At 52.0% G+C, this 23,469-nt stretch overlaps 1 protein-coding gene and 1 non-coding gene across 12 annotated transcripts in view; both read left to right on the top strand.

The window, feature by feature from the left end:
* The window catches only part of LOC139825453 (dynein axonemal heavy chain 9-like), a 43,698-nt gene extending 20,229 nt beyond the window's left edge, over window positions 1-23,469 (top strand). Inside the window, exons 15-22 of one of the 11 annotated variants that reach the window (XM_071799819.1) lie at window positions 4,022-4,187; window positions 16,068-16,354; window positions 16,469-17,051; window positions 17,339-17,460; window positions 18,933-21,050; window positions 21,757-21,804; window positions 21,928-22,469; window positions 22,925-23,469. In XM_071799819.1, the coding sequence (XP_071655920.1) occupies window positions 4,022-4,187; window position 16,068 (167 nt within the window). In that variant the 3' untranslated portion in view covers window positions 16,069-16,354; window positions 16,469-17,051; window positions 17,339-17,460; ... (2 more) ...; window positions 21,928-22,469; window positions 22,925-23,469. Of the gene's footprint in view, window positions 1-4,021; window positions 4,188-16,067; window positions 17,052-17,338; window positions 17,461-18,371; window positions 18,681-18,932; window positions 21,051-21,756; window positions 21,805-21,927; window positions 22,470-22,924 lie in introns of those variants that run through there. The other 10 variants (XM_071799820.1, XM_071799818.1, XM_071799811.1 and 7 more) reach the window with 10 other exon arrangements.
* LOC136115866 (small nucleolar RNA SNORD45) lies at window positions 17,932-18,016 on the top strand. Its single transcript, XR_010653318.1, has one exon. It is a non-coding gene; the product is annotated as a small nucleolar RNA SNORD45 (small nucleolar RNA).

Raw genomic sequence — 23,469 nt, 5'->3', positions numbered from 1 at the left:
ATGAAGTTTGAGACCAGGATAAGGTCAGTTCTGCTGTGTAGTCTTTTCACAGATGAAGAGAAAGAGGGAATTGTTGAAAAGTGACTCATTTTGGAATGGTATTTTCACTTTCAGTTGACCTAAAGAGAGAGGATAATTTTCTACATGTATTTATTAATCAGGAATGAAACAACCTTGCTTGTTTTGAGTTGAACAACAGCTGTGGGTCACTGTAAACCAAAATAACTTCCTTTATGGAGTTTGGTCTGACCCAAGTGTCCTGAAATCCCTTTACTCCCTCTACAGGACCAGCACCAGTGAGACCAAGGTTTTAACCTTCACCATGTGGGTTTTTCCTGGCCAGGTGGCCCTGGGGCGAACACGCTCACGGCCATGAGCATCACAGCCCCTGTCTGTGCTCTGCTGGGCTCCCGACACTGCAGATGTTTTAAGGAAGGTGTCAGAGTTTAAAGTTGCCCTGTGGGACTGATCCACTCGCAGAGGTGACAGCACAGGCTCAGCCCACGCTGTGTCACCTGGGGCTGTGTCGTGGAGTCACGGCAGCTTTCTGGGGCAGGTCTGAAGGGTTTTGGGTCTTGCTAGTGTGTGATGGCTGCAGTCTCCCTCCTCCCTCCCAGGTGCCCCTTTGCTTTTTTCCCTGTGTTGGGGTCTCTGCAAAATGCCCTTGAGCTGCTAAATGGGCTGAGCTGTCTGGCTGTCTGTCTGTCTGTCTGTCTGTCTGTCTCTCTGTCCAGCTGCCTGGGTGGGGGACAAAGATGCTGAAGGACCTAGAGATTCTTTCTTATGGGGAGAGACTGAGAGCTCTGGGGCTGTTGAGCTGGAGAAGAGAAGCTGAGAGGGATCTGATCAATGGGATCAATATCTCAGGGTGGCTGTCAGAGGATGGACCAGACTCTGTTCAGTGGTGCCCAACGCCAGGGTGAGGGGCAGCGGGCACAGACTGAAACACAGGAGGCTCCATCTGAACATGAGCAGAAACTTGTTTGCTGGGAGGTGCCAGAGCCTGGCCCAGGCTGCCCAGGGCGGGTGTGGAGTCTCCTTCTCTGAGACATTGAAACCCGCCTGGACCCACCTGTGTGATCTGCTCTGTGACCCTGCGTGAGCAGGGCTTGGACTGGGGATCTGCAGAGGTCCCTTCAGCCCAACCAGCCTGGGATCCTGTGATTCTGTGAATGTGCAGCCGTTTGTCTCCAGCTGGATGGGCGAGTGTGTGCAGGTGTTATTTGTACAGGCAGACCTGGCACCGTGTCCCTGGTCATGAGCTGTGGGCTGAGTCAGTGATTTTCTTCCCCTGCACAGAGGAGCAAGTTGTCTTGTGTGTGGATGAAGATGTGGTGGTGAGATTTGCATTGAGAAGCATGATTTATACTGCTTGGCCTGGATCCCTGCTGCTCATTTTTTAGAGTTAATTTGTCCCTTTTTGTGTAGTTTGTCACTTGGCTGCTTTATTCTTTTCCCCAGCAGGCACATCTTTAAATTTGTAAAACATGGGCACAAAGTAATTTTGGATTTTTTCTTACTTAAAAAAGATCCTAACCTGAGTTCCAGTAGTTCCTTAGACAAGGTGCCTGTTGCTGCAGAGATGTATAAGATGCAGCCCTTAGGGGAAGCAGAGTTGTTGTTCAACCCATCCCTGCATCCTGTGGCTTCCAGAAGCGCCATGTGCACAGGGGTTAAAAGGAGCCCAACACTCTCTCTGCCTGAACCTGGGGCCAGTTTGGGGATTTTCTGTAGTTTATTGTGACTAAATACCACATTCTGTGGCATTTGCCCTGGGCCTCGCTCTGCTTCGTGCCCTCTTGGGCCTCTGCCCCTCCATCAGATGTAGCCCTGACTTCTGTCATTCAGAGAAATTGCAATAAATCTTGTGGTTTTTTTTGTTTGCGTTCTTTTTTTCCCTCTCCCTTGCTCACCAACCAGAAGGTACGAGGTGTCCAGGCTGTTTCTTTGAGGTGCTGGTTTGAGTATGTGTCAGGATCTCACACAGACACACCGCCCCTTATTATTATTGTGAGATACGGCTTTGAATTAAAATACCACTTCCACGAACATGTCACTTGATCCCCAGTAATTGCATTTCAGTGTGATGAATCTCTTGCATACTTGTTTAACCTCAAAAAGGGCTGATTTTATATGTTAATTAGGGACTAATTAAATTTAAATTAAATGCTTATTTGAAACACTTAATTTAACTTGCTACCAGAAATTTCAAATATTGTGGTTTTATTGAACGGGGAGAGAGGCTCCGCTGAGGAAAGATTCATCATTTTTCGTAGCACAATCCATTCCTTTGTGCAGCAACTGTCTGTGACAAGAAATCAGCTGCGTTTTGAGTGGTGAGCAAGGCAAGCTGTCTGCAGTGCACCCAAGCAGGAAAAACCCAGCGTTTTGAAAGGTCTGTGATCTGAAACAAACCAACGGAATATAAATCTTCCTTAACAACTTTTGCACGTGATAATAAATGGCTTAAAAAAACTCCCAGTCCCGTTTACATTTGCCAGTCTTCCCTAATTACAAAGAATTGCTACTTACCGTGTGCTGCTTTATAGCACCTTATAGGTCTGTTGCCAACCCAAAACTGCTAATGAAACAAATTCTTCGAGTAAGCACAGGGCAGAAAACCCACCCGGGGTCTGGGCAGAGGAGCGTTGCTTCCGTTTGCTTTTCCACTTACTGAGACAGTAAAGGTTGCCTGGGCTGCAATCAGAGGAATCAATAACCTATAGAACATGATGTGCAGCGACGTGGGGTGATTTTTATTAAATATCAGCCCAGGATTATAAATATTCCCCACGTTTTATGAGCTAGAGCAACATATGACCCCAGCCTTCTGCTAAAACAAATTAAAGTCTTCCAAGGCTTTGAAATGCGAAACTGTTCTCTCCGTGCTTTCCTTTGCGTGTGCGTGACCCTACTTGAAACTAGGTGGTAATTTGACAGCTCGTGTTGGAATTAAGTCTTGTCACATTATCTGGAGGGTTGGGTAACGCTGGTGAGAAGATCAGGGAACTTATGATTATTTGATGCATTTAAATAAAAGTGTCATGTTGGTTGTTCTGAAGATGTCCAGGAATTTGGCCCTGAGATCGCCTATTTTTGTCTAACAGGGTAAAAGATGCATATATTAACAAAACCAGCAGCTTTGCTCGTGGGCTTCTGTGCCCACAGCATCCATCTCCCTTTCTCCATCGCAGCGCCCAGTGCCTGCTGCCCTGGCCACGCTGCAGTTGCCGCATCGCCGGGGCAGGCAGCAGGGGACGCTCACTGCTCTGGCACAGCCACCTCTGCAAGCAAGATTTCGTTTAAAAAATTATGCAGAAGAGATTCAAAAGGCTTTATCTTGCATGAAAAGCTCTTGTTTGCTCTGAGGTAGACATGTTTTGTAGCAGACGAAGTTTGTTGTATTTTTGTTTGGAAGGAAGAGTTGAGAGCTTTCTGATTTAAGTCAAACCAAAGTGCTGACCAAGGGTCCCTGCAGGGCTCCCAGCTGCACTGTAGAATCATAGAATCAGTTTGGTTGGAAGAGACCTTCAGGATCATCGAGTCCAACCGTAACCCAGCTCTAGCACTCTAGTCCCTGAGAACCTCATCTCCACGTCTGTCCAACCCTCCAGGGCTGGTGACTCCAGCACTGCCCTGGGCAGCCTGTTCCAATGCCCCACAGCCCTTTGGGGAAGAAATTGTTCCCCAGATCCAGCCTCAGCCTCCCCTGGTGCAACTTGAGACCATTTCCTCTGCTCCTGGCGCTTGTTCCTGGGGAGCAGAGCCTGACCTCCCCTGGCTCCAAGCTCCTTTCAGGCAGTTCAGAGATCAGAAGGTCTCCCCTCAGCTCCTGTTCTCCAGCTGAACCCCCAGGCCCCTCAGCTGCTCCTCATACAGCTGCAGCTGGGGGACATCTCAGCTCCTTGAGGGGCCGCTGTAGCTACACACAGCACAGCATTGAGCTGGGCTGAGAAATCATTTTTATTTTGCAGCAGTTGCTCTCCCAGTAGATGAGCTTTGCACCTCTGCCTCCCTACAGGTATGCTTGAGAAACCTCTGGAGAAAAAGGCTGGTAGGAATTATGGCCCTCCAGGTACCAAGAAGCTCGTGTACTTCATTGATGATCTCAACATGCCCGAGGTGGACGCTTACGGGACAGTGCAGCCCCATACGCTGATCCGGCAGCACCTGGACTACGGCCACTGGTAGGAGCCTGCTTGGGCTTGGTTGTCGGAGACCTTTTTGTTCAGCTCCAGTGCTGGGGAGTGGGTTTGAGAGAATCTCAAAGCGTGGGTCCCTCTTCCCATTGCATACTGCTGGGCTAGAGCTGGTTGGGAGGCTCTGGGTGAACTGAGAGTTGAGCACCCTCAGGGCTTCCCCTGTCCCCAGCAAACAAATTCACTTAGAATCACAAAACGTCCTGAGCTGGAAGGGACCCGCAAGGATCATCGAGTCCAGCTCCTGTCCCTGCACAGGACAACCCCACAGTTCACACCGTGTGTCCGAGGACGTTGTCCATCGCTTCTTTAATACCGCTTGATTGCTTACTCATAGCTGGGTTGAGAGGAGCTTTGCTCTGCTCTTGCTGTGGCTTGTGACTGTGGTCCCAGTGCAAAGCCTGCGAGGGGAGCGCGATGCTCGGCCTTGCTGCCCCGCGACGCTGAGAGCAGAGGCGGCTGTGGATTTGGCCTCAGCTGGGGTGAACCCCCCTGCTGTGAGCACCTAACATTGTCTTCTGTCAGGCAGCAGCAAACAACCATTATCTAGGCAGAGGTGATTTGAAGGAAAAGCAGTGACTGTTTTGGAAGGAGATTGGTGTGTTTTACACTTTAGCCAGCAGCTCTGTGTGGGACATGAATATTTGCATCTCTCCACAGGGAATACAGGGCAGGGACGCATTGCAATTTCCACTCTCCTCAGCTGTGTGCATGCCTGAGCTCTGCCAAAAGCTTCCGAGGAACAGAGACAGTGGAGCGGAGGCAGAAATCTTGGGCTGTGGGTGTCAGGGAAGTCAGGCAGATAGAGGGTGAGGGAGCTTCGAGGGAGCGTTGGAGGCACAAGGGGCTGCAGCGAGGAGTAGGGGGATGCAGTGAGGCGCAGAGGGATGCAACGAGGTGTGGGGGATGGAGTGAGGCATAGGGGGATGCAGCGAGGTGCGGTGGGATGCAGCAACGTACAGGGGATGCAGCGAGGTGCGGTGGGATGCAGCAACGTACAGGGGATGCAGCGAGGTGTGGTGGGATGCAGCAACGTACAGGGGATGCAGCGAGGTGCGGGGGGATGCAGCAACGTACAGGGGATGCAGCGAGGTGCGGGCGGATGCAGCAACGTACAGGGGATGCAGCGAGGTGCGGGGGGATGCAGCAACGTACAGGGGATGCAGCGAGGTGCGGGCGGATGCAGCAACGTACAGGGAAACACCCCCTGGGACTAACTGGGGGGACGGGGTGAGGGGGTAACCAGGGGGCTGTGCAAGAAGCCGGGCTGACTGTCGGCAGCCGGAGGAGGGGAGCGCTTTGCTCTGGGTCGGGGGACCCAGAACTGGGGGGACGCAGCAGCTCCGCGCCCCGCCCCGGGGGGCCCACAGCCCCATGTCGCAGCACTTTGCAGCCGCAGGAAAGCGCCCGGCACTTCCGGTTGATGGGCGCTCTGGTCACGCCCACAGCCCTCGGCTGACAGACGGAGCCCTCGTTTAGTGAAACGCCTGGGAGCGGAGAAGCTTCTGGAGCACTGACCGTATACGGGCCGAGCTCGGATTCCCTTGGGCTTGACAAGGAGGCTGTGGGACCTTCCGGCGGTTTCGGTGCGGGGCTGCGGGCGGAGCGTTGTCCTCAGACTGCGGACCCTGCGGGAGCTGCCCGGGCAGAGCCCCCCCCGCCCCGCCGGCCGGTGGTTGTGTCTGCTGGGGACCCTGCAGAGCCGCCAGCTTTCGTGAGTGGGGATGTGCCTTTGGAATTGTCATTCAAAGGGTACATGAGCACAGCTCGGCTTCAGCCGGGACGCCTCTGTGCCTTTAGTTTTTGTTTTTCCCTCACCTTCCCTTTCGTGCGGAGCGGCCCGGCCCGGCCCGGGACGGGGGGGTGTGGGTGTGTGTGCTGAGGGAACACCTCGTACCCAGCAGCCTGCTCCGTGCCGCTGCTCCTTGTCCCCGCATTTATATACGATACACAAATGTAAAGCAAACGGGGGGGGTGCGTGGGAGCAGGAGCGGCTGGGGGCTCCCGGGCCGGGCCTGACACCTGCAGCGCCTCACGCTTTCCCGCTCCCGTCGCGCCGCCATCTTCGGCGCGGGCAGTGAAGCCGCCGCACTGAGGCCGTGCCCTGTGCCGCCGGGGAGGAGGGGAGCTGGTCGCTCTGGGAGCCGCTCTTGGGAAGCGGGCGGCGCACCCCGCCGAGGAGGGGGAGTTAACGTCCTTCGAGTCCTCCTCCTCGGGTACCGGCGCCGATCGGGCGGTGGCTGATGAGGTGTCTGTGGCGGGGCGGGGAGAGCGCGGCCGCTGTGCCCTCACTAGAGATGGCGGCGGGGCGGTCTCTGGCGCGGACAGGACGGCGGCCGCGGGGAGCGGCGCTCCAGCCCTATCTGTGATAATAAGAATTAAAAGTGTATGGGGAAGGAATATATGAGTGGAAGATTCCCCAGCTTATTTATTAGAGACAAACGTTTTACAGGCTCTGGGTGTGGAAGCACAGTTACTGCCTGGGGGGGTGATAAGGAGAAAATTTGAGAGCTATTCTATTACCTGGAAGTTTGTGTTGGTTTTGGCCAGGGTGGAGTTAATGTTCTTTGTGGTACCTAGTATGGGACTATGTTTTTTGATTCGTGCTAAAAGCAGTGTTGATAATACAGAGATGTTTTTGGTACTGTTGAGCAATGCTTGCACAGGGTGGCCTGTTCTGCCTCCCACACTGCTCCACCAGCAAGTGGGCTGGGGGGAAGCGACAGCCAGTGGCACACTTATCTAAGCTCTTAGAGCCAGTGTCTTGAGTGTGTGCAAACTGCAGCAGTCACCGCTCTTCTGGTGAAAGAAAGCAGGAAATTAAACCCTGCTGCTTTCCTGAGGAGAGATGACAATGGGCTGCACCTCCTCATAGATGGGACTTCAGGGATAATTCAGGGGAAAAGACACAATGGGTGTGCCATCGTTGAAGGTGTGAGTGGTGAAATAAGAAACGGGCAGGTTACCTAATAACTGGTCAGCTCAAACATGCCAGCTATACGCTGTCAATCAGGCACTGCAAATGTTAGATGGAAAAGAAGGTACCATCTGTAACGGTTCTAGATATGCATTTGGAGTAGTGCACACCTTTGGGAAAATCTGGGAAGAATGGGGTCTAATGAATAGCAAAGGGAAAGAATTGGTTTGTGAAGAACCAGTTGGACAAGTGTTACATAATCTGATGTCACCAATAGAAGTGGCTGTAGTACATGATGTCCATTGGGACATCAGAGGGGAAACTCCTTTTGTGTCAGGGGAGATTGGTTATCAGATGAAATGGCCTGAGAAGCAGCCTTAAAACCTGAAGTGATAACTGTAAGTTATCTCGCGCTTGAGGTCCTGGCCTCACAGGAAATTCCAGTTTTTGATGAAAAATAAGAAGAAGTCCTCCAAGAATTAGGAGCCAGGGAACAGAGTGGGAAATGGGTACTCCCAGATGGTAGAGAAATGTTAAATAAGCAAACCATGAGGGAGGTATTAGCGATTCTACATCAGGAGAGTTATTGGGGAACACAAGCAATGTGTGACGTAATACGGGAATTTATAGTATAGCCAAGCAAATTTGTGAAAGATGGGTGGTTTGTAAAAGAATAAATAAAAAGGCACTTAAAAAGCAGCCTGCAGGAGGGCAGGGTCCAAGTTTACAACTCTCTCAAAATATTCAAGGTGATTTGCCTGTAGCTGGTGGAATTAAATACATACTAGTGTTGGTTGATCACCTTGCCAGCTGGGGAGAAGCTTTCCTCCTGAGCACTGCCGCAGCAGCAGTGGTAGCAAAAGTTTAATAACAGGTGGACCTCCACAGTTTGAAACTAAGGATTGATTTCTCAAAAACTGTATACTCGGGTTGTCTTGCCTATCTTCTCTCAGGCACAAGGCCGTCTGGCACAAACTCTGCCTTTAGAGTTTGCAGCTCACAAGTTTCAGCCTGAAAACTGGGTCCTGGTCAAATCCTGGAAAGAAACGGAAGCTTCAGCCAGATTGGGAAGGAGCATTTCAAGTTCTGCTGCTCACCGAGACAGTGGTACGACCAGCTGAGAAAGGGTGGACTCATTAGACACAGATTAAAGAGCCAATCGAACCTCCAAAGGACAATGACGAGTGGCAAGTATTGACAACTGATGACCCCCTTCGACTAAAGATACAGAGATGAAAATGAAATGAAACCTTTGGGGATTGTTAATCCTGTGTATGTAGAATTTACAAATGGGTTACTTAACAAACGTCACTGAAACTGAAGGTTCCCTAACAATTTGAGTAGATGATTGCCACATCCTTAACTGTGGGGATGTACAGAGCTAAAGAGAATGGAGTTATGAAAAGAAACGTGTCCAAGGGGCCTGAGTCTAAGGATGATTTAAAGAAGTGCACAGTTTTTGTTGCTGTCTCTCATTGCCCCTCCTGGTACAGTGTTATTTGGAGCACAGAGTTTAGGGGATGGACAGTGAGCAATGAACGGTTATAGAGTTGCAAAGAAAAATGACCCTATCTAAAGGACAGTCTCTCCCAGGATGTGAGTCTCTGCAGTGCAACCCTTTGCTAATTGCAAGACAGAGAGCAGATGATTCAGTAAGTGGGGTTTATGGATCACAAATAGACATTAGTAGAAAAGATGCCCTGGGAAGGTTCAAAATATATGGAGGTACAAATGCCTGGGTAGAATGGATCAAATATATGGTGCAAAGCCTAAACAAGAGCAATTGCTATGCCTGTGCGGCAGGAAGGCCTGTGGCCCAAGTGGTACCCTTCCCTCTGGGGTGGAGCGAAGATTGACAGGGGATGGAGTGCGTCTTAGCCTTATGCCAAGACTCTACGGCATGGAGAAATAAGTCGTGTCATACTCTCTCCCTACTGTTTCCAGCTTTGCAGGGAAAAATATCAAAATCCCCCTGGCATTTTCAGGAATAATTGAAAATCATACTGCCTGTCTCTCACGACGCGGCAGGAATGATACCAAGTTCCTAGGAACATGAGTAGGTGTGCAGAGACACGGGAAGTTGGTCCTCATATGTCCTCAAATGCTTCTTGAGTGGATCTTTGGTGGTACTGTGGGAAGATGACACTTCATTCCATTTTATCCCCCACTGGGAAGGTACCTGTGACGTCGTACAATTGGAAATTCCTTTTACCCTGGCATTTGAACACTGTGATCCATCAGGGCAACAGAAAAAGGAGTTGAGGGCTTTCCTCTGATGACAGGGTTTATTTCAATTAGATTGGGGTCCCCAGAGGAGTCCCCAAGGAACACAAAGCAAGAAGTCAAGTTAGCTGCGGGTTCTGAGTCCTTTTTGTTTTGGTAGGTAACTACAAACAAGAATGTAGACGGGATAAATAACATTTATTTATAAGTTATACTAGACAAGCAGTTAAATGAATCACCAAGCAATTAGATGCTACTAGTAGAATGGCATGGGAAAATAACATGGTCCCAGATACGATGTTGGCAGAAAAAGGTGATATATGTCTAACCACAGCTTCAGCAGAAGAATTGGCTGAGAATTCAGGTGTAGATAGTCCACTCATGGGATTGTTAGAATCTTGGTTTGGAATATTGAGAGAAATTACTTCTTTAATCGAAGTAACAGAAGCACTGATTTCTATAGCATGCTACATCATTGCGTGTCTGCGAGGACTTGTTCAACACCTTATTGGACAGCTCTATCAAAGCAAGTGCCTTTAGGGCCACTGCCATGCTCAGATAAAATGATCCTGCTAAAAGAACAAGAAGAAAGAAAGAACAGCAAATGCATAACTCCAGAAGAAAAACGTGAAATCGTGTTGTCTAGGCTTGAAGCCACCTATACAACTGTATCATAAGAAAATGCAAAACCTCCTCCATTTCAGTCCTGCAGCTCAGCACTAGTTTTTCCTCTTCCCTCCCTTTGTCCTGCTCCCTTTGCTTTCTCCCTTTGTTCCATATCCTTCTGCACAAAACCACCGTGACTCAGCCTAAGTAGATCTGCCGCTTATTCTTTTGTACTGCCAGCAGATTGTGGAAGTAGAGTATAAAACCCATCCTTATGGAGAGATCTTTGCATTTTAGGCTTAGTCTAAGTGTCTCAAGTAGCCGGGGTTTTTGTTTGGGCCTAATCCATCAGGTCTGATGGCTTCCCTGCTCGTCTCCAGATGTATGTGGTAGAAAATATAAAGCAAGGAAACGTCCTTTGGCCCAGCCTTGCCTTATTTCCTTCTCATCCTGTTCTCTGTGCCAGCCTCTCTCACTAACCCCTCGTCTGGCTGCATGTCTCTTCTTTCCTCTCTCCTTTTCTCAAACTCTCCTGCTTCCTGGCTTTTGTCTTTCCATTCCTCCATTTCAGACCTGCAGCCCGGCACTAGATTTTCCTCTTCCCTCCCTTTGGCTTGCTCCCTTCGCTTTCTCCCTTTGTTCCATATCCTTCTTTCCGACTTGTCTCTTGGAGACTTTTGGCCACGCTGGACCCAAGTCTGGGGATGTTTTGGAAACTTTTCCGAGGCCTCGCTGCTGACAGGGGGGACAGCAGGCAGTGACAGGCCCGGGGCTGACAGGCTCCCCCTCCCCTAGGGGGCGCTCGGCTGCCACACCCAGCTGACATAGAACCTTTGTCACAATGCCCGCTACCGTGGGGAGGATGCGGGCACTCTGCGGGTGACAGGGACACAGCAGGACTTGGTGTCAGCTCAGCAAGTTCTCAGTTCCCCAAAGAAGCTGAATGAGGTGTGTTTAATACAGTAAGGTGTTACGTATTCATAATGACCCCAGGAACGCCTCTACATATTCATAACCTTTCCCGCTTCTTCTTAAAATGAGTCCCAGGTGATCATTTCCGTAGTCTCCTCCTTGACCCCTCCCTGTTGCACCTGCGCAGTGCCATCTGGTGGTCTTGAGGAGGGGTCTTTGGATGAAGGCTCCTTCAGCCTCGTCACAGTGACCTCTTTACCTTTGGCTCATTATGTTGAGTGGACTGGAACCCAAGCTGCCAAGTCGATTGAAATCAGACTGGTTCCCCCCTTTTGCTGTAAATCTTCGTTATCTCGTCTTCTCAAGTTTACATCTAGGTGCTGTAAAACCTCTTACCTTGGCATTCGACGAGGTTCTGTTTTTTCTTAACAGAATGGGTTAGTTAGTTAGTTAGTTCCCTCTGTCAGTTCCCCCCTTTTCGGGAAGGTTAGTAAATTCTTGTACTAACATGATGATTCCCTATTTAACCTTTTCTCGGACCACAAGTAAGAAGGCTGCTTCGACAGGAGAAGACTTATCTTTCTCCCTCAAAGAACAAACAAGTTCTCATGTTGAACAAAACATTCGTGTTGCTCTTCTGGGGCAGCTGATGACCGGGTGGCTGGTGCCCCGGCAGCAATGGCATCTGTTGGGCTGCAGCGGGAGCTCGCGCTCTTTGGCGTGGTGACCCCGCTCACTGCAGTTCCTAGCGCTTTCCTTTTGGGTTTCTTCTTCCCAGTGCGATGGGCAGGTCCAGTTTGGTGTTATCTTTTAAAATCATTAGTTTATACCCCGTTCCTTTTGCTGCCATTTCAGGATCTATAGGCGTGCCTGAGATTTGCATGGCTTGGACTACTGAATGTATTAACCGAACAAAGCAGGGGGTCATACGTGGCAGAAACAGTAAACCCAGAAATGCACATACGATCATGAAGCCTATTTTCTTCCACCAGGCTCCCCCAAATAAGTTACCCCACCAATGGCTAGTAAGTATAGAATTCCATTTCTGTACTGGTACATGTGCAACGCGTTTTATCTCCTCTGCTATTTTCATTATGGCTTCCCCATCGTTCTCTCTTTCCAAACAACACTCCGAAGTATTCAGTTTCCCACAGACGCCCCCCTCTCTTCAGCTAAAAGCCAATCTCACGCTCCCTGATTTTGGTACACTGCAGCTCTGGTCTGAGACAATTGTCTCGCTATGAGATTCGGTGCCTCAGCCGTCTGGTTGCTTATTATTTCAACCACTGCTTGCAACCGAATAATTTGGTTTAGCATATATATAGGGGTACGGGATCCCCAGTTTCCATCTTGGGCCCATGTGGCTGGATCATAGTATTCAGATATTTTTTGTGCAGGCCATTCACCATCTTTCCAAGTTTGCATTCCTCCTATGGGGCATTTATTAAACTCCTCTCTGTTTCAAGTTTTGTCTTGCACTCCCCCTCCATCTGAATAGCCCCACTCACCACCTTGTGTAAAACAGATGCTCTGTTCTCCCCTAGGGCAGGAGGCAGAGCCTACAGCGAGTCCACCTTTCTCTAGGTTAGTTGCTACCCATAATTTCTGCCCTTGGATTTCACACTTCTCCAATTTTGTTCTATCATAACATCCAGAATTAATACGAGTGTGATAATGTAGAACATACTGGGTTAGTCTTCCTATTCTCACACGCTCGTAGCACTTGGTACAGGGATTAGCCAGGCTAAGTTGGGAAGAATAAGTCACCGCTCCTGGCAAGAGGATCAGGTCCAGGTTTCCACGCTCGCTGGCCGAGCAGGTTGCAGCCGGCAGCCGAGTTCGTCGTCTTCTCGGCAGCGAGGGCCGTGTCCCCGCCTTTCCTGTTTTTGTCGTTAGCGTGGCGATTATCGTTGCCCAACTCTTGGCCTTCACTTCCTAGGAACAACAGGAGCAACACGGAATTTGATTTCTCTGTCTGCACTCTATTCTTTTCATCACTGGTGGACTCTCTAAATTCTCATTCACCCCTTCAGTAAATACCTCCCACCATTCTTGGCTATTTTTTTTCTATTCTTCCAGTGGCAACTGGAATCCTCAACCAAGCTCTGGTTTCCTGATCTTCTATTCTTAGACATTTCTTACACAATCCCGTTGGTAAGTTCCCTTTGTGGATATGCTTATACCACAGTCCATTTACAACCCCGAGTCAACTTCAATTTCAGTTTGCCCGGTTCTTGAGATACTTTCAAGGTTCTTTCTTCCGTCAGGGGTCCTTTAGCTTGAGAGACGTGTGTCCATCCTTTCCCTGCCCTCCAAACAGCTGGTTCTGTAGTTAACAAAACAAGAAAAAGGCCATGAGGAAAGAAAGGGAAAAGGGAAAAGGGGCGAGATCCTCGTGATCTCCCACTTTTATATGAAGTATTCACGTGAACAGAATGTTATTCACCATTGGTCAGTCGCTCAGTCATCAGTTTTCTCATTGCCCCCCTCGCGAGATGTCCATCCGTGCTTATCAATAAGTTTGCATTCCCTTGCTGGGTTTAACCAAAACATGTGTTGGGTTCTCCAGGAAAATGCAGCTGACATGAAGGCTTTGGCTGACAGGCAAATTCACTAAAAGAGAAACTTGTTTTTAACAAAACCAGGACATAAACGTAGCAATGGAATGAAAACTTATTGATAAGCACGGATGGACATCTCACGAGAGGGGCAACGAGAAACTGATGACCAACTGTGTATAACATTCCATTCACGTGAATACTTCATATAAAAGCGGGAGATCACGAGGATCTCGTCCCTTTTCCTTCCCTTTTGCCTTTTTCCTTCCCTTCTGCTTATGGCCGACATTAGGAGAGGACCTTGCTGGTCGTCCCTGCGAACTGAGGCCAGTGAGAGACTGAATCCAGCTCCGGTTGGCTGCAGAGTCCAATCCAGGACTTTGGGTGCTGGCTCTGCAGTTGCTGAGACTTTCAAGATTGGTTTTGTATATTTGTGTTATTTTCTCTGTTCTTATCAGTAGCATCAGTAAAACATCTTTAACTTTTCCAACTCTCTTCTCTCTGTCCTTCTTTCCCTCTCAATCACCTGTGCTGAGTGGGAAGGGGGGAGAGGGAGGGGCAAAAGGGGGAAGTGGGGGGGAGAGGAGGTTGACAACACATCTGCCAGGGTTTGATTGTCACCCCGCAATCTTAACCCTCGACACCAGCCTATCTCCATTTCCCTGCCCACCTCTATGTCCAGGCCTCCTGGGCACTGGTGCCCTCTGCGAGGAAAAAGTGGGTGGCCCTGTGGCATCCCCGGGGATTTTGGGCCATGAAGGCACCCAAGAGTGGCCGTGAGCAGGCGAGCAGGTGCCACCTGCCAGCGATGCCCTGACCACTCAGGACAAGGAGCCTGGACCTTCCTGTGGTCTCAGGGGAGGCGCCCACCGCAGTGGCCCAGGAGGGAGGGGCCGCAGCTTTTGTTGGCTTTTGTTCACTTTTAAGAGAGGCCTTTGGAGGAGTCAGGTGGGAATCAGGAGCTCCCTGCCGCAGGTTCCCTGTACACTGCCTTTTAGGGAGTTTCATTTGCAGACAAATGATTAAACTCCACTGCTTCATCAGATGAAGTGAAAAGATCAAATGCAGAACTTCAGAACATCACTTTGTGGAGCAGCAGTGTCTACATTCATGGCAATCTATCCAAGACAAACTTACACTCAGAGGTGCCCCAACAATATCACTCCTGTTACACAGTTCTAGCACAAATGCCCAAGTATTTAAGGACAAGAAAAGGAATCATTTAGCTGCACAGAACTGTCTTCCAAACATATGGAATGTATTGGTTTGGGTATTTCTTTGAAGCCCCAAGTCACAAGAAAGAAACAGCACCAAGTTTAACAATAACGGTTTCTCAGTGGTTTTTGAGAACTTTTCCAAAAACCATTAGGCAAAAAAAAAGCATTGAAAAACAAGAGCTGAGTGATACAATGTGAAAATGGCAAAAACCACACTCCAAACAATTGTTATTGCAAGAAACAGAAATCACACACAAGCTGTACAAACATACACGTTACCGGCTCTGGACAGACAGACGCACACCACGGCAGCACGTTCAGCTGTGCAAACCTTGAACCCACACGATCTAAAACCAATCTGACATTATCTGTACAACACAAAGTCAGACCGGAAATATTCTGGCGCATTCACAATGAAATACAATGTGTTGCTGGGCACAAACACCAATATTCACATCAGAACTGTGCAAACCATGGCATTACTCGCTTTGGATTTACAACACAGCCTATGTTTTACTGGAAAACACATTATGTTAATGTTTGGAAAGTTAATACAAGGCTACATTCTTTAGAATTCAGTGTAGTGTGGAGGGAAAACAGTGAGAACGTGTGTTTTTCGTGCTGCTTTTGACAGGCTGTGTCTCATCTCGGTGTACTAAATGTGGCTTTTCTTCCGTGTGCACAGCGAGTACAGACCCCTGGTTTTGGGATAACAGTTGTATCACCCAGATGGACACCAATCAAAGCCTTGCCCAGCCCAGCTCGCTGGAGCAGCGGGGCGGGTGCCGATGGGGCTCCAGCCGCACTGCCCTGTTTGTCAGGAGCCCCAGTGGTGCCTCCACCCGGCTGAGCAGCGAGCGGCCCAAAGGCGCAAGGCTAAAATCGAGATATTGTCTTCAATGAATGTAATTGTGATCTGTTTGTATATTTGAGCTTGGCGTGCGGTTTGCGTGTCTGAGCTCAGCCTTTTACTTCGCACGTTTATATTTGGTACCAAAAGAATTTTGTTCGGGGAGATAATTACAAAATGAGAACCGGTTCCATTATTAAAGCGCCACCACGCTCCCCGTTCAGATGCATCTGTACACATGAGAGTAAATGAGAGGGGGAAGTGATGTGAATGTGAAATTCTGGGTTAGCTGTGTTGCAGTCAGTGTTGTTCTGCGCACAGACTGATCTGGGTCTGAAATTAGTGTAAGAAACTACAAAAGGGAGGAGCTGAGGGATGTAACTATTGCTCAGCTAATTGAAATTGCATATGAAGTTTATAGTCGCAGGAACTAAATGAAGGGAGAAAGAGATTTTAAATCAGACTCTGCCTTTAGGGTTTCCGATTCATAAAATACAACCTGGGGATAAAGTACTAATTAAAACCTGGAAGAGGAAACTCTGACCCCACGATGGGAAGGACCTTTTCTTGCCTTATTAACTACAGAACCAGCCGTTCGGACTGCAGAGAAAGGGTGGACACACGGCTCTCGAGTTAAAGGACCACGGACGGGAGAAAGAACCTGGGGAGTAACCCAAGGACCAGGGGAATTGAAATTGAAATGGACACGGGATTGGTGATGTAACCACTATCAGCACTGTTAATGTGAATGTCCAGTACAAAGAGTGAATCGCCCGTGCACCCAGCGCTGTTTGGCTTGTGCTCTAACGAACACGTGTTCAAGGAATACAGTTAAGGAATTGGATTAAATGTTGTTTATCCATAGAAAAAGCGTAAGCTACGTATTTCAGTTCCTCATTTGCAAAAATGCTGTAACTCTGTGCAGCACGACCCCTCATCTTTATCTCTCTATCTTTCCACCTCTTTCTGGCATTAACAACGCCCAGATCAAACCTCTCAGCACAGACACTGAGAAATGCCCGCGGCCCATGCTCTGTCAGTTCCTTGGAGCTGCTGCTGTTCTGAGATCCCAGGAGGAGAAACTTCTCTTCAGCCGAGTTTAACACGGAACCTGTTCTCAGCAGCCGAGCCTTCTCCTCTGTGCAAGGGCAGCAAACCGCAGGTTTGGAACCCACAGCCCCTCAGTCCCGCTGCAGCCAGCGAGGAGGCGACGAACGAGCGCGGACACCGAGTCCGCCCGCGGGACGCGCCGGTCGCGCTTTGTGCTGCGGGGTCAGCGGTGCGGAGGGCGGGGAGGAGCTCATCTGAGAGCTGAGGCTGACCTGCAGTTCAGGGGGTTTCCCACTGCACTGAGCCACCATGACGGCACGGCTGCCAGAGACTTTGTTATTTTAATAACTGTTCAACTCATTCACATTTCGTATAAAAATTTGGCGGGTCAGGCGAATAATCGGACAGCTCTGTCGGGGTCCTGCCGGCAGCGCCGCTCGGCTCGCCCCTCCCGGTGACGCAATTTCCGGCTACAGGGCTGGGGCGAGCGGAGGCTGCTGAGCGGAGGCTGCTGAGCGGGTCCGGGGGGGCGAGCGGCGGGTCCGGGGGGGCGAGCGGCGGGTCCGGGGCGGGGAGCGGCGGGTCCGGGGCGGGGAGCGGCGGGTCCGGGGGAGCGAGCGGCGGGTCCGGGGAGGCGAGCGGCGGGTCCGGGGGAGCGAGCGGCGGGTCGGGATGGGGGCGGGAGAGGCGCCCGCGGTCGGGGCGCGCGCACAAGGATCCGTGTGCGAACGGGCCCTTGGAGACCCCGGTCCCGGGAACCCCCGGAGCTGAGCCCACAGCTGCCGGTCTCTTGGTGCTTTGTGCAGGTGACAGCGCAGAGGCCGCCATGAGAAACCCGGGTGTCCCCAGCACGTTCCTGTTGGAGCAGCGCGTGGCCTGTGCAGCTTCGTGTGGGCCAAGGGAGGCGGCTGTGTCCGTGTTGGCTCAGGTCGGTGCAGCTGCGCTTGGATTTAGAGCAGTGACCCTGGCTGGCTGGTTGAGCCTTGGGGGTTGTTTATTGCTGAGAATGGCAGGGGTCTGTTCAGCAGGTCTTGAATTGCTGTGCACTTTACCCTGCAAGAAGGGTTCATTTTCAGTGTTATTCATTCAGCGTAGCTCTCTCCATTGTACGGATAAGTTTTCCCGCTCTCAAAGGTTCCCTCTCCATTTGGTGGTTGAATTTCTCAGCGTCTCTTCTGCCGTTTGTTTTCCTTCTCCTGCAAAGTGGGGTGGGAAGGAGAAGGCAAAAGGCTCCGCTGCTTCCAGGCGGGGACTTGGTTGCTTGTATAACGTATGTCTGGTTCATCTCGAAGTAGACAGAGAAGAGTGGTGTTAGAAATCAATCAGCTGCCTCCTGTTGGAGGGACAAAGTGTGCTGGATTTGAAGGCGTTGAGCAGGACAGGAAGAGCTGCCTTCCTGGGTCAGTGATGGGCGTTGGCATGTATTGTCTGAGCTGGAGCTGATGGCTGTCACCACTTGAGCTCTAGAATTACTGTGAGACCCAGGAATCTCCAGTTCCTTGTGGAGCTTTTCCAGGCTGTGGAAGCCCCTTTCTGTCACAGATTGTAACGCAGCCCTTGGAGAAGGGGGCACTGCTTGAGGTTCCTCAGTTTGGGCATTGGGGAGGCGTCGTTCTTGGGCTCACAATGAGCGTGAGGAGACGTTTTCACGTGAGCTGAAGGCAGCTCTGGGTAGCCAAAGCTGTTAACCGGTGTTAACAAACGCTGCTGCTGAGATTTGGGGGTGAAAGTGCCACAAATGTGATTTCCCAGGGAAAACAGAGAGATTTGTCAGTGCCTGGTTGTTCCATGGCACATTGTAGTTAAGCACAGTGGTAATTTTGCATCGATTTTACACAGGATTACTGGCTCTAACAGACTGGTTGCATCAAATGAATGTTGACTTGCTGCACTGGTGGCCTTGTGAACAGCAGATGGCTTCTGGAGGGGGTGACATCTCCTGTGAGCCCAGGAGTGCTGAGCCCATCATACAGGGAACGACCTCCCCTCCCCGAGCAGGGCAGAGGACCCAGGGGTCCGGGCTGCCTGTCTGTGCTCCTCCCCTGCCCCAACACCAAAATACATTCCTTGGGGACAGATATGGGCCTGGACTAAGATGGTACATAAGATGTTTTTCCAGTAATTGTTATTAAAAACACACTAAACTCATGTGATGTTTATTTCAGTTACGTTCCCACTCGTTCACAGACCAGGCCCAAGGACATCACAAATCCCATGCACTTGGGGGCAGTTATCTGGCCCGAGATCCCATTCTCACGAGTCTGGGCTATAACGTTTTACAGTTATGAGAAACGTACTTCAAAGTACTCTGTCCAAGGCCCTTTCTATGTTATTATGTTAGTATTATGTCTTTGACCGTCCAGATGGTCATGTTAGTATTGATCTTCCTTTATCATCCAGGTGGCTGGAACCGCACATCTTGCTTTTCCACATTTACTTTCCAAGAGGCTGCTGAACTGTGGCAAGGTGTTGCTGTCTGTACGGAGAACATGGTTGTAAAAGTACATCATGGAGATGCTCACACAGCCCAGAGTCAGCCACTGAAGAATATCAAAGCAAACACAGGTATGTCCCTGAAGGGCTGCCAGCTCTGCAGGGACAGAAATCGGGTCTTGGGAATCTGAGATCCCTCTTCTGCTCCAGTCAGTGAGCACAGACTGGTGCTGGAAACCGCTCAACATCCAGGTTGCCCGGGCAGCAGCCACTGAGACTGGAGTTATAAACCCATTGATTCCCCCACTGTCACACTGCCCCACAGTGCCCAGAGGATGCTGACCAGGGCCCCCAGGATGGGGATGTTTGGGCCAGGGGTGCAGTGAAGGGAACCCCGCGCCCCGCAAAAAGCCAGGGAGAGCTGCAAGGCGGGCGGGGGAGAGGGCAGGGGAGGCCGTGCCCCTGGGGACACAGCTCCATCCCCCAGCTGCTCTGAGCCCCACTCCGGCAGGACTCCCCAGGCTGTCCCGAAGCAGAGCGGCACCCCGGCTGTCCAGCTGCTCCCCTGGGACCCCCCGGCCTCTGGGCTCCAGCCTGTGCCCAGGGCAGCCAGGGAGCCCCAGGCGTGCGGGTGCCCCAGGACCTGCTCCTCCCCGCTGCCCCAGCACTGCCCTTCTCTGTGGGCTCTGCCCGCTGCCAGGGCTGGGGGAGCCCAGGCTTCCAGGCTGCTTTAACTGCCCTGGATCCCCTGATCGGTCACTCTGTGAGGCACTGATCTTGGTGAACGGGCTTCTTGTGCCATGGGCCCCGGGCAAACAGAGCTGATCAGAGCCGCTGTGGGAGCAAACATCCCTCCTCGTGCCAGGGGAGCTCCGTCCTGCAATGAGCTCCGAGCGGCTGCCTGGGAACAAGCGCCCGCTTCATCACGTCCCTCTGGATGGCCACGTCCTGCTCAGGGACAGCGCTGGCCTGGGCCGAGGATGGGGGCATTGAAGGGACACTCGGTGGGGACAAGGGCCTTTGGTGAGCTGTGGCCAAGTCCCAGGAAGGGACAGGGCTGGAGCCAGAGCCTTGTTGGGGACAGGGACACTGGGACCCACCATGTGGGATCAACTCTACAGGGCGGGACCCAGGTTGTCTGGGAGGGCGCAGTGACCCCAGGCAGGGACAGGTGAGAGCCAGGGCAGGGGATGTTCCCTCTGCTCTGTTCTCAGCTGTGGCTGCAGACTGGACCAGTTGGGGGCTGGCGGTGCAAGGGAAATGGGGTGGGCTGGAGCTGGGCACTGACACCACCCCAGCACTTCCCCCAAGCCCAGCCCTCCTCTCCCAGAGCCCAGGATTCACCAGTGCTCCCCATTGGCAGCGCCACCAGTGACTGAGGATCCCAGTCACCAGCTGTCCACATTGCCCCAGCTGTCCTCCCACCTCCCAGAGTTCCCTAATCCTGGGGTCCCTGGTGCCCCAAGAAGAGGAGTGACTCCCAGCCCCTCATTTATTTAAGGGGCTGGAAAGGGCTCAGAGATAATTGTGCTTAGAGACCCCAGATTTGAGGCTGGTGTCATCTCTAGGGGGGGTTCCATAGGGAAAGACTGGCCTGGGAGTTGAGGGGCACTGGGAGATGGTGGTGCTGGGAGGTGAGGGGCACTGGCAGGTGGGGGGATCAGGCTTTTGGGGTTGTTGCAGGATGGTTTCGAGTTGGAGCAGTGGGTCATCACCATAGGGTGTCTGGCTGTCAGGGACACACTGCTGTCCCCCCTCACCACTGTGGATGCCTGGGCCCTTCCCCGTGCAGCTGCCCCATGCAGGAAGCGGCACTGATGCCAGGGAAGGCAGCTGGATCAGTGCTCAAGGCGGGAGTGACTCTGTGCCAAGGCTGGGTTGCCAGGGCGGGTGTCTCTGCCAAGCTTTGCCCTGGGGGCTGGAGGCGTAGGGAGGGGCAAGGAGTCGTCCTGGGAGGGATAAAGGTGCCCTCACCTTTTCTGGCATCACCCAGGACTCGCTGCACCGCAGAGGAAGATGAAGGTCGCAGTGCTCAGCGTGGCCCTGCTCTTCACCATCCTGCTGTGCACCCTGGAGGATGCGCAGGTGAGGCTCCAGTGAGGGCCCCTCCCGGTTTCTTGTCTTGGTGCCCCCACACCCCTCTTCTTTGGGCCTCCCCACTCCATCCTTTAAGACCCCTCAGGTATCTCCTCCTCAGGATCTCCTCTGTGTCCTATAGAGGGTCCCCAAATGCCCTCTCTTTGATGGATGCCAATGCCTTTCTTTCCATCTTTCCACTCTGTCCTTTGCCTTTCACCCTGTCCCCTGCGGTAGTGCCCCCAGATCCCCCTCCTTGAACACCCCCTCCCAAACACTTTCCCGATCCCCGCGTTTTGTTCCTCTGCTGTCCTCTTCCTCCTGCCCCCGCCAACAACCTCACCTGAATTCCCCATGTCCCCTCCCCTTGAATTCTTTACCCCTCACTTGCATCCCATGCAGTCCTGTCCCTCCAGCACCCCCAGCCCGGTCCCTTGGGTTCTGCGAGTTCACAACAGTGCCCTGCCTCTGGGTCCCCCCCAGCCACCGTCCTCCTTGGAGGCCCCAAATTCCCATGTTATCCTTTTCTCCAACCCAAGCCCTGGTCCGCCATGAACAGGTATCCCAGGTGAAACTTGGAGGAATGAGGTTGGGGGGAGCAGAAGGGATTTTCACGCTCAGATGAGGGAGAATCCATGGGCCTGGGTGGGGCTGGGGACACCTGTGCCCCACCCACAGCCCCATTTGTCTCCAACCCCTTTCTCTTCTTCCATAGGCATTTCCAGGAACATTGCTGGAAGCAAGTGGAGGGTCTCTCCTGCATGTGAGTAGGGGGGCGGACTTGGAGGGCATCCAGTCTGGGAACTGGAGGGCACCTTGGTCCTCCCCTCCCTTGCTGGGGCTGGGACATCCCAGTGACCAGTGAGGTCTCATGGTCTCTCTACAGGAGGGACTCAAACTGGGGCGAGTGAAGAGGGCTGCGGTAGGTGTCACAAGTTCTGCTGCCCCACACCCTCCCTCCCACGGCCACGAAACTCCAGGGCATCCCAGTGTTCCCCAGAACATGCCAGTGTGCCCCAGTACACTCCCATGCACCCCCTGCAGCCCCACAGAACATCCCTGCTCCCCAGTGTTTTCCCAGGGATGCCCCATTGCCCAGGGCTCCCATTGCATTCCCTTCCATCCCATCACAACCCACTACAGCCCAGTGCACCCCACGATACCCCAGGACACAGCCCCTTCCCCAGGACCTCCACTGCTTTCTGTGCCCCACCACACAAGCTCACGCACCCCATTTTCCCTGGAGTCACCTTCCCAAGGACCCCATCGCTTTCCCCTGCCTCCCAGTGCACCCAAGTGTGTCCCTCACCCAACCTTTCTCCCCAGCTCCCTCTGTCTCTCAGGGTGGATGATGTTTTGCAGCAGAAACACCAGGTTCCAGATCTTCCAGATGCTGAAGTGCTAGTGCACCCATCTCCTCCATTGCTGGTGAGCAGCATCAGGGCATCTCCAGCCCCACAAAGGGTCCTGGGTGGGCAGAACGTGGATCTAGAAGCAAACAGAGGAGACTGTCCATGCCCTGTGTCCCAGGCCACGCTGGACAGAGCTGCCCCCATGACTTTTGTTGCACCCAGCGGGGCTCTACGGACCCAGAGGGTCACCGTGCAGGCCAGGCTGGGGCTCTGGGGCCTTACAGACCCCAGGGATCACCCTGAGGGCTGGGCAGGGTTCTGGGAGATGTAGGGGCATCCGGGGCTAATGACACACTGGCCAAGGAGCTCTGGGTGCCACATGGATCTCAGGAGAACCGAGTCTTGTCCTGGGTTGATTGAGGGCTCCAACTCTTCTCTCCTTCCCTGGGTCTCTGCAGAGAGACGGTGGGGAGAAGCCTCCCCTCATGTCCCAGCTGACACTGGAGATCTCATTTTGGGCTCTGATTTCAGAACTGAAACTGATGGTGACAGCCGTGTCCTGTCCCCCTCCAGTGACATGAGGAGATGATCATCCCTGGATGACCCCGTCTGATCCCCTGGGAGCCCTGGGCCATTTCCCTCTCATGATCAGTAAATCCCTTCAGCAAAGCTACGCCTGCGTGTGGATGTGTGTCCGTGTCCATGCTCCCACTGCTGTGCCGGTGCCCGGACACCTGGGTCCTCTCTGTCACTCTGCCCGACACGTTGCCCCTCGTGTCGTGGCCTCAGCAGAGGAGGTTTTTACCCTCATGATTCTGCAAGTATTGCACTAAAAAGCTGCACCCAGCGCATGTGCCTGATGTGCTGCTCTGAATCACATCAATAGTCAAAACTGCTGTGTTTGCTCCCCTCCCAACTAGAGCAAAGTGAACACCTGCATTTCACTCTCTTTCCCAAAGAGCCGATCGTAGGAAGTTACATTCACATCCTAGGATGGAAAAAAAAAAAGAGAAATAGGAAAAGCAGTCCAGACAATGGAAAACAAAATGGAAAAACATTCTATAAGGAAACAAAAA

This window comes from Patagioenas fasciata, chromosome 28 (assembly GCF_037038585.1).
Source record: "Patagioenas fasciata isolate bPatFas1 chromosome 28, bPatFas1.hap1, whole genome shotgun sequence".
NCBI lineage: Eukaryota > Metazoa > Chordata > Aves > Columbiformes > Columbidae > Patagioenas > Patagioenas fasciata.
Note: the sequence above shows the minus strand (reverse complement) of the source record. Positions and strands in the feature narration are given on the sequence as shown.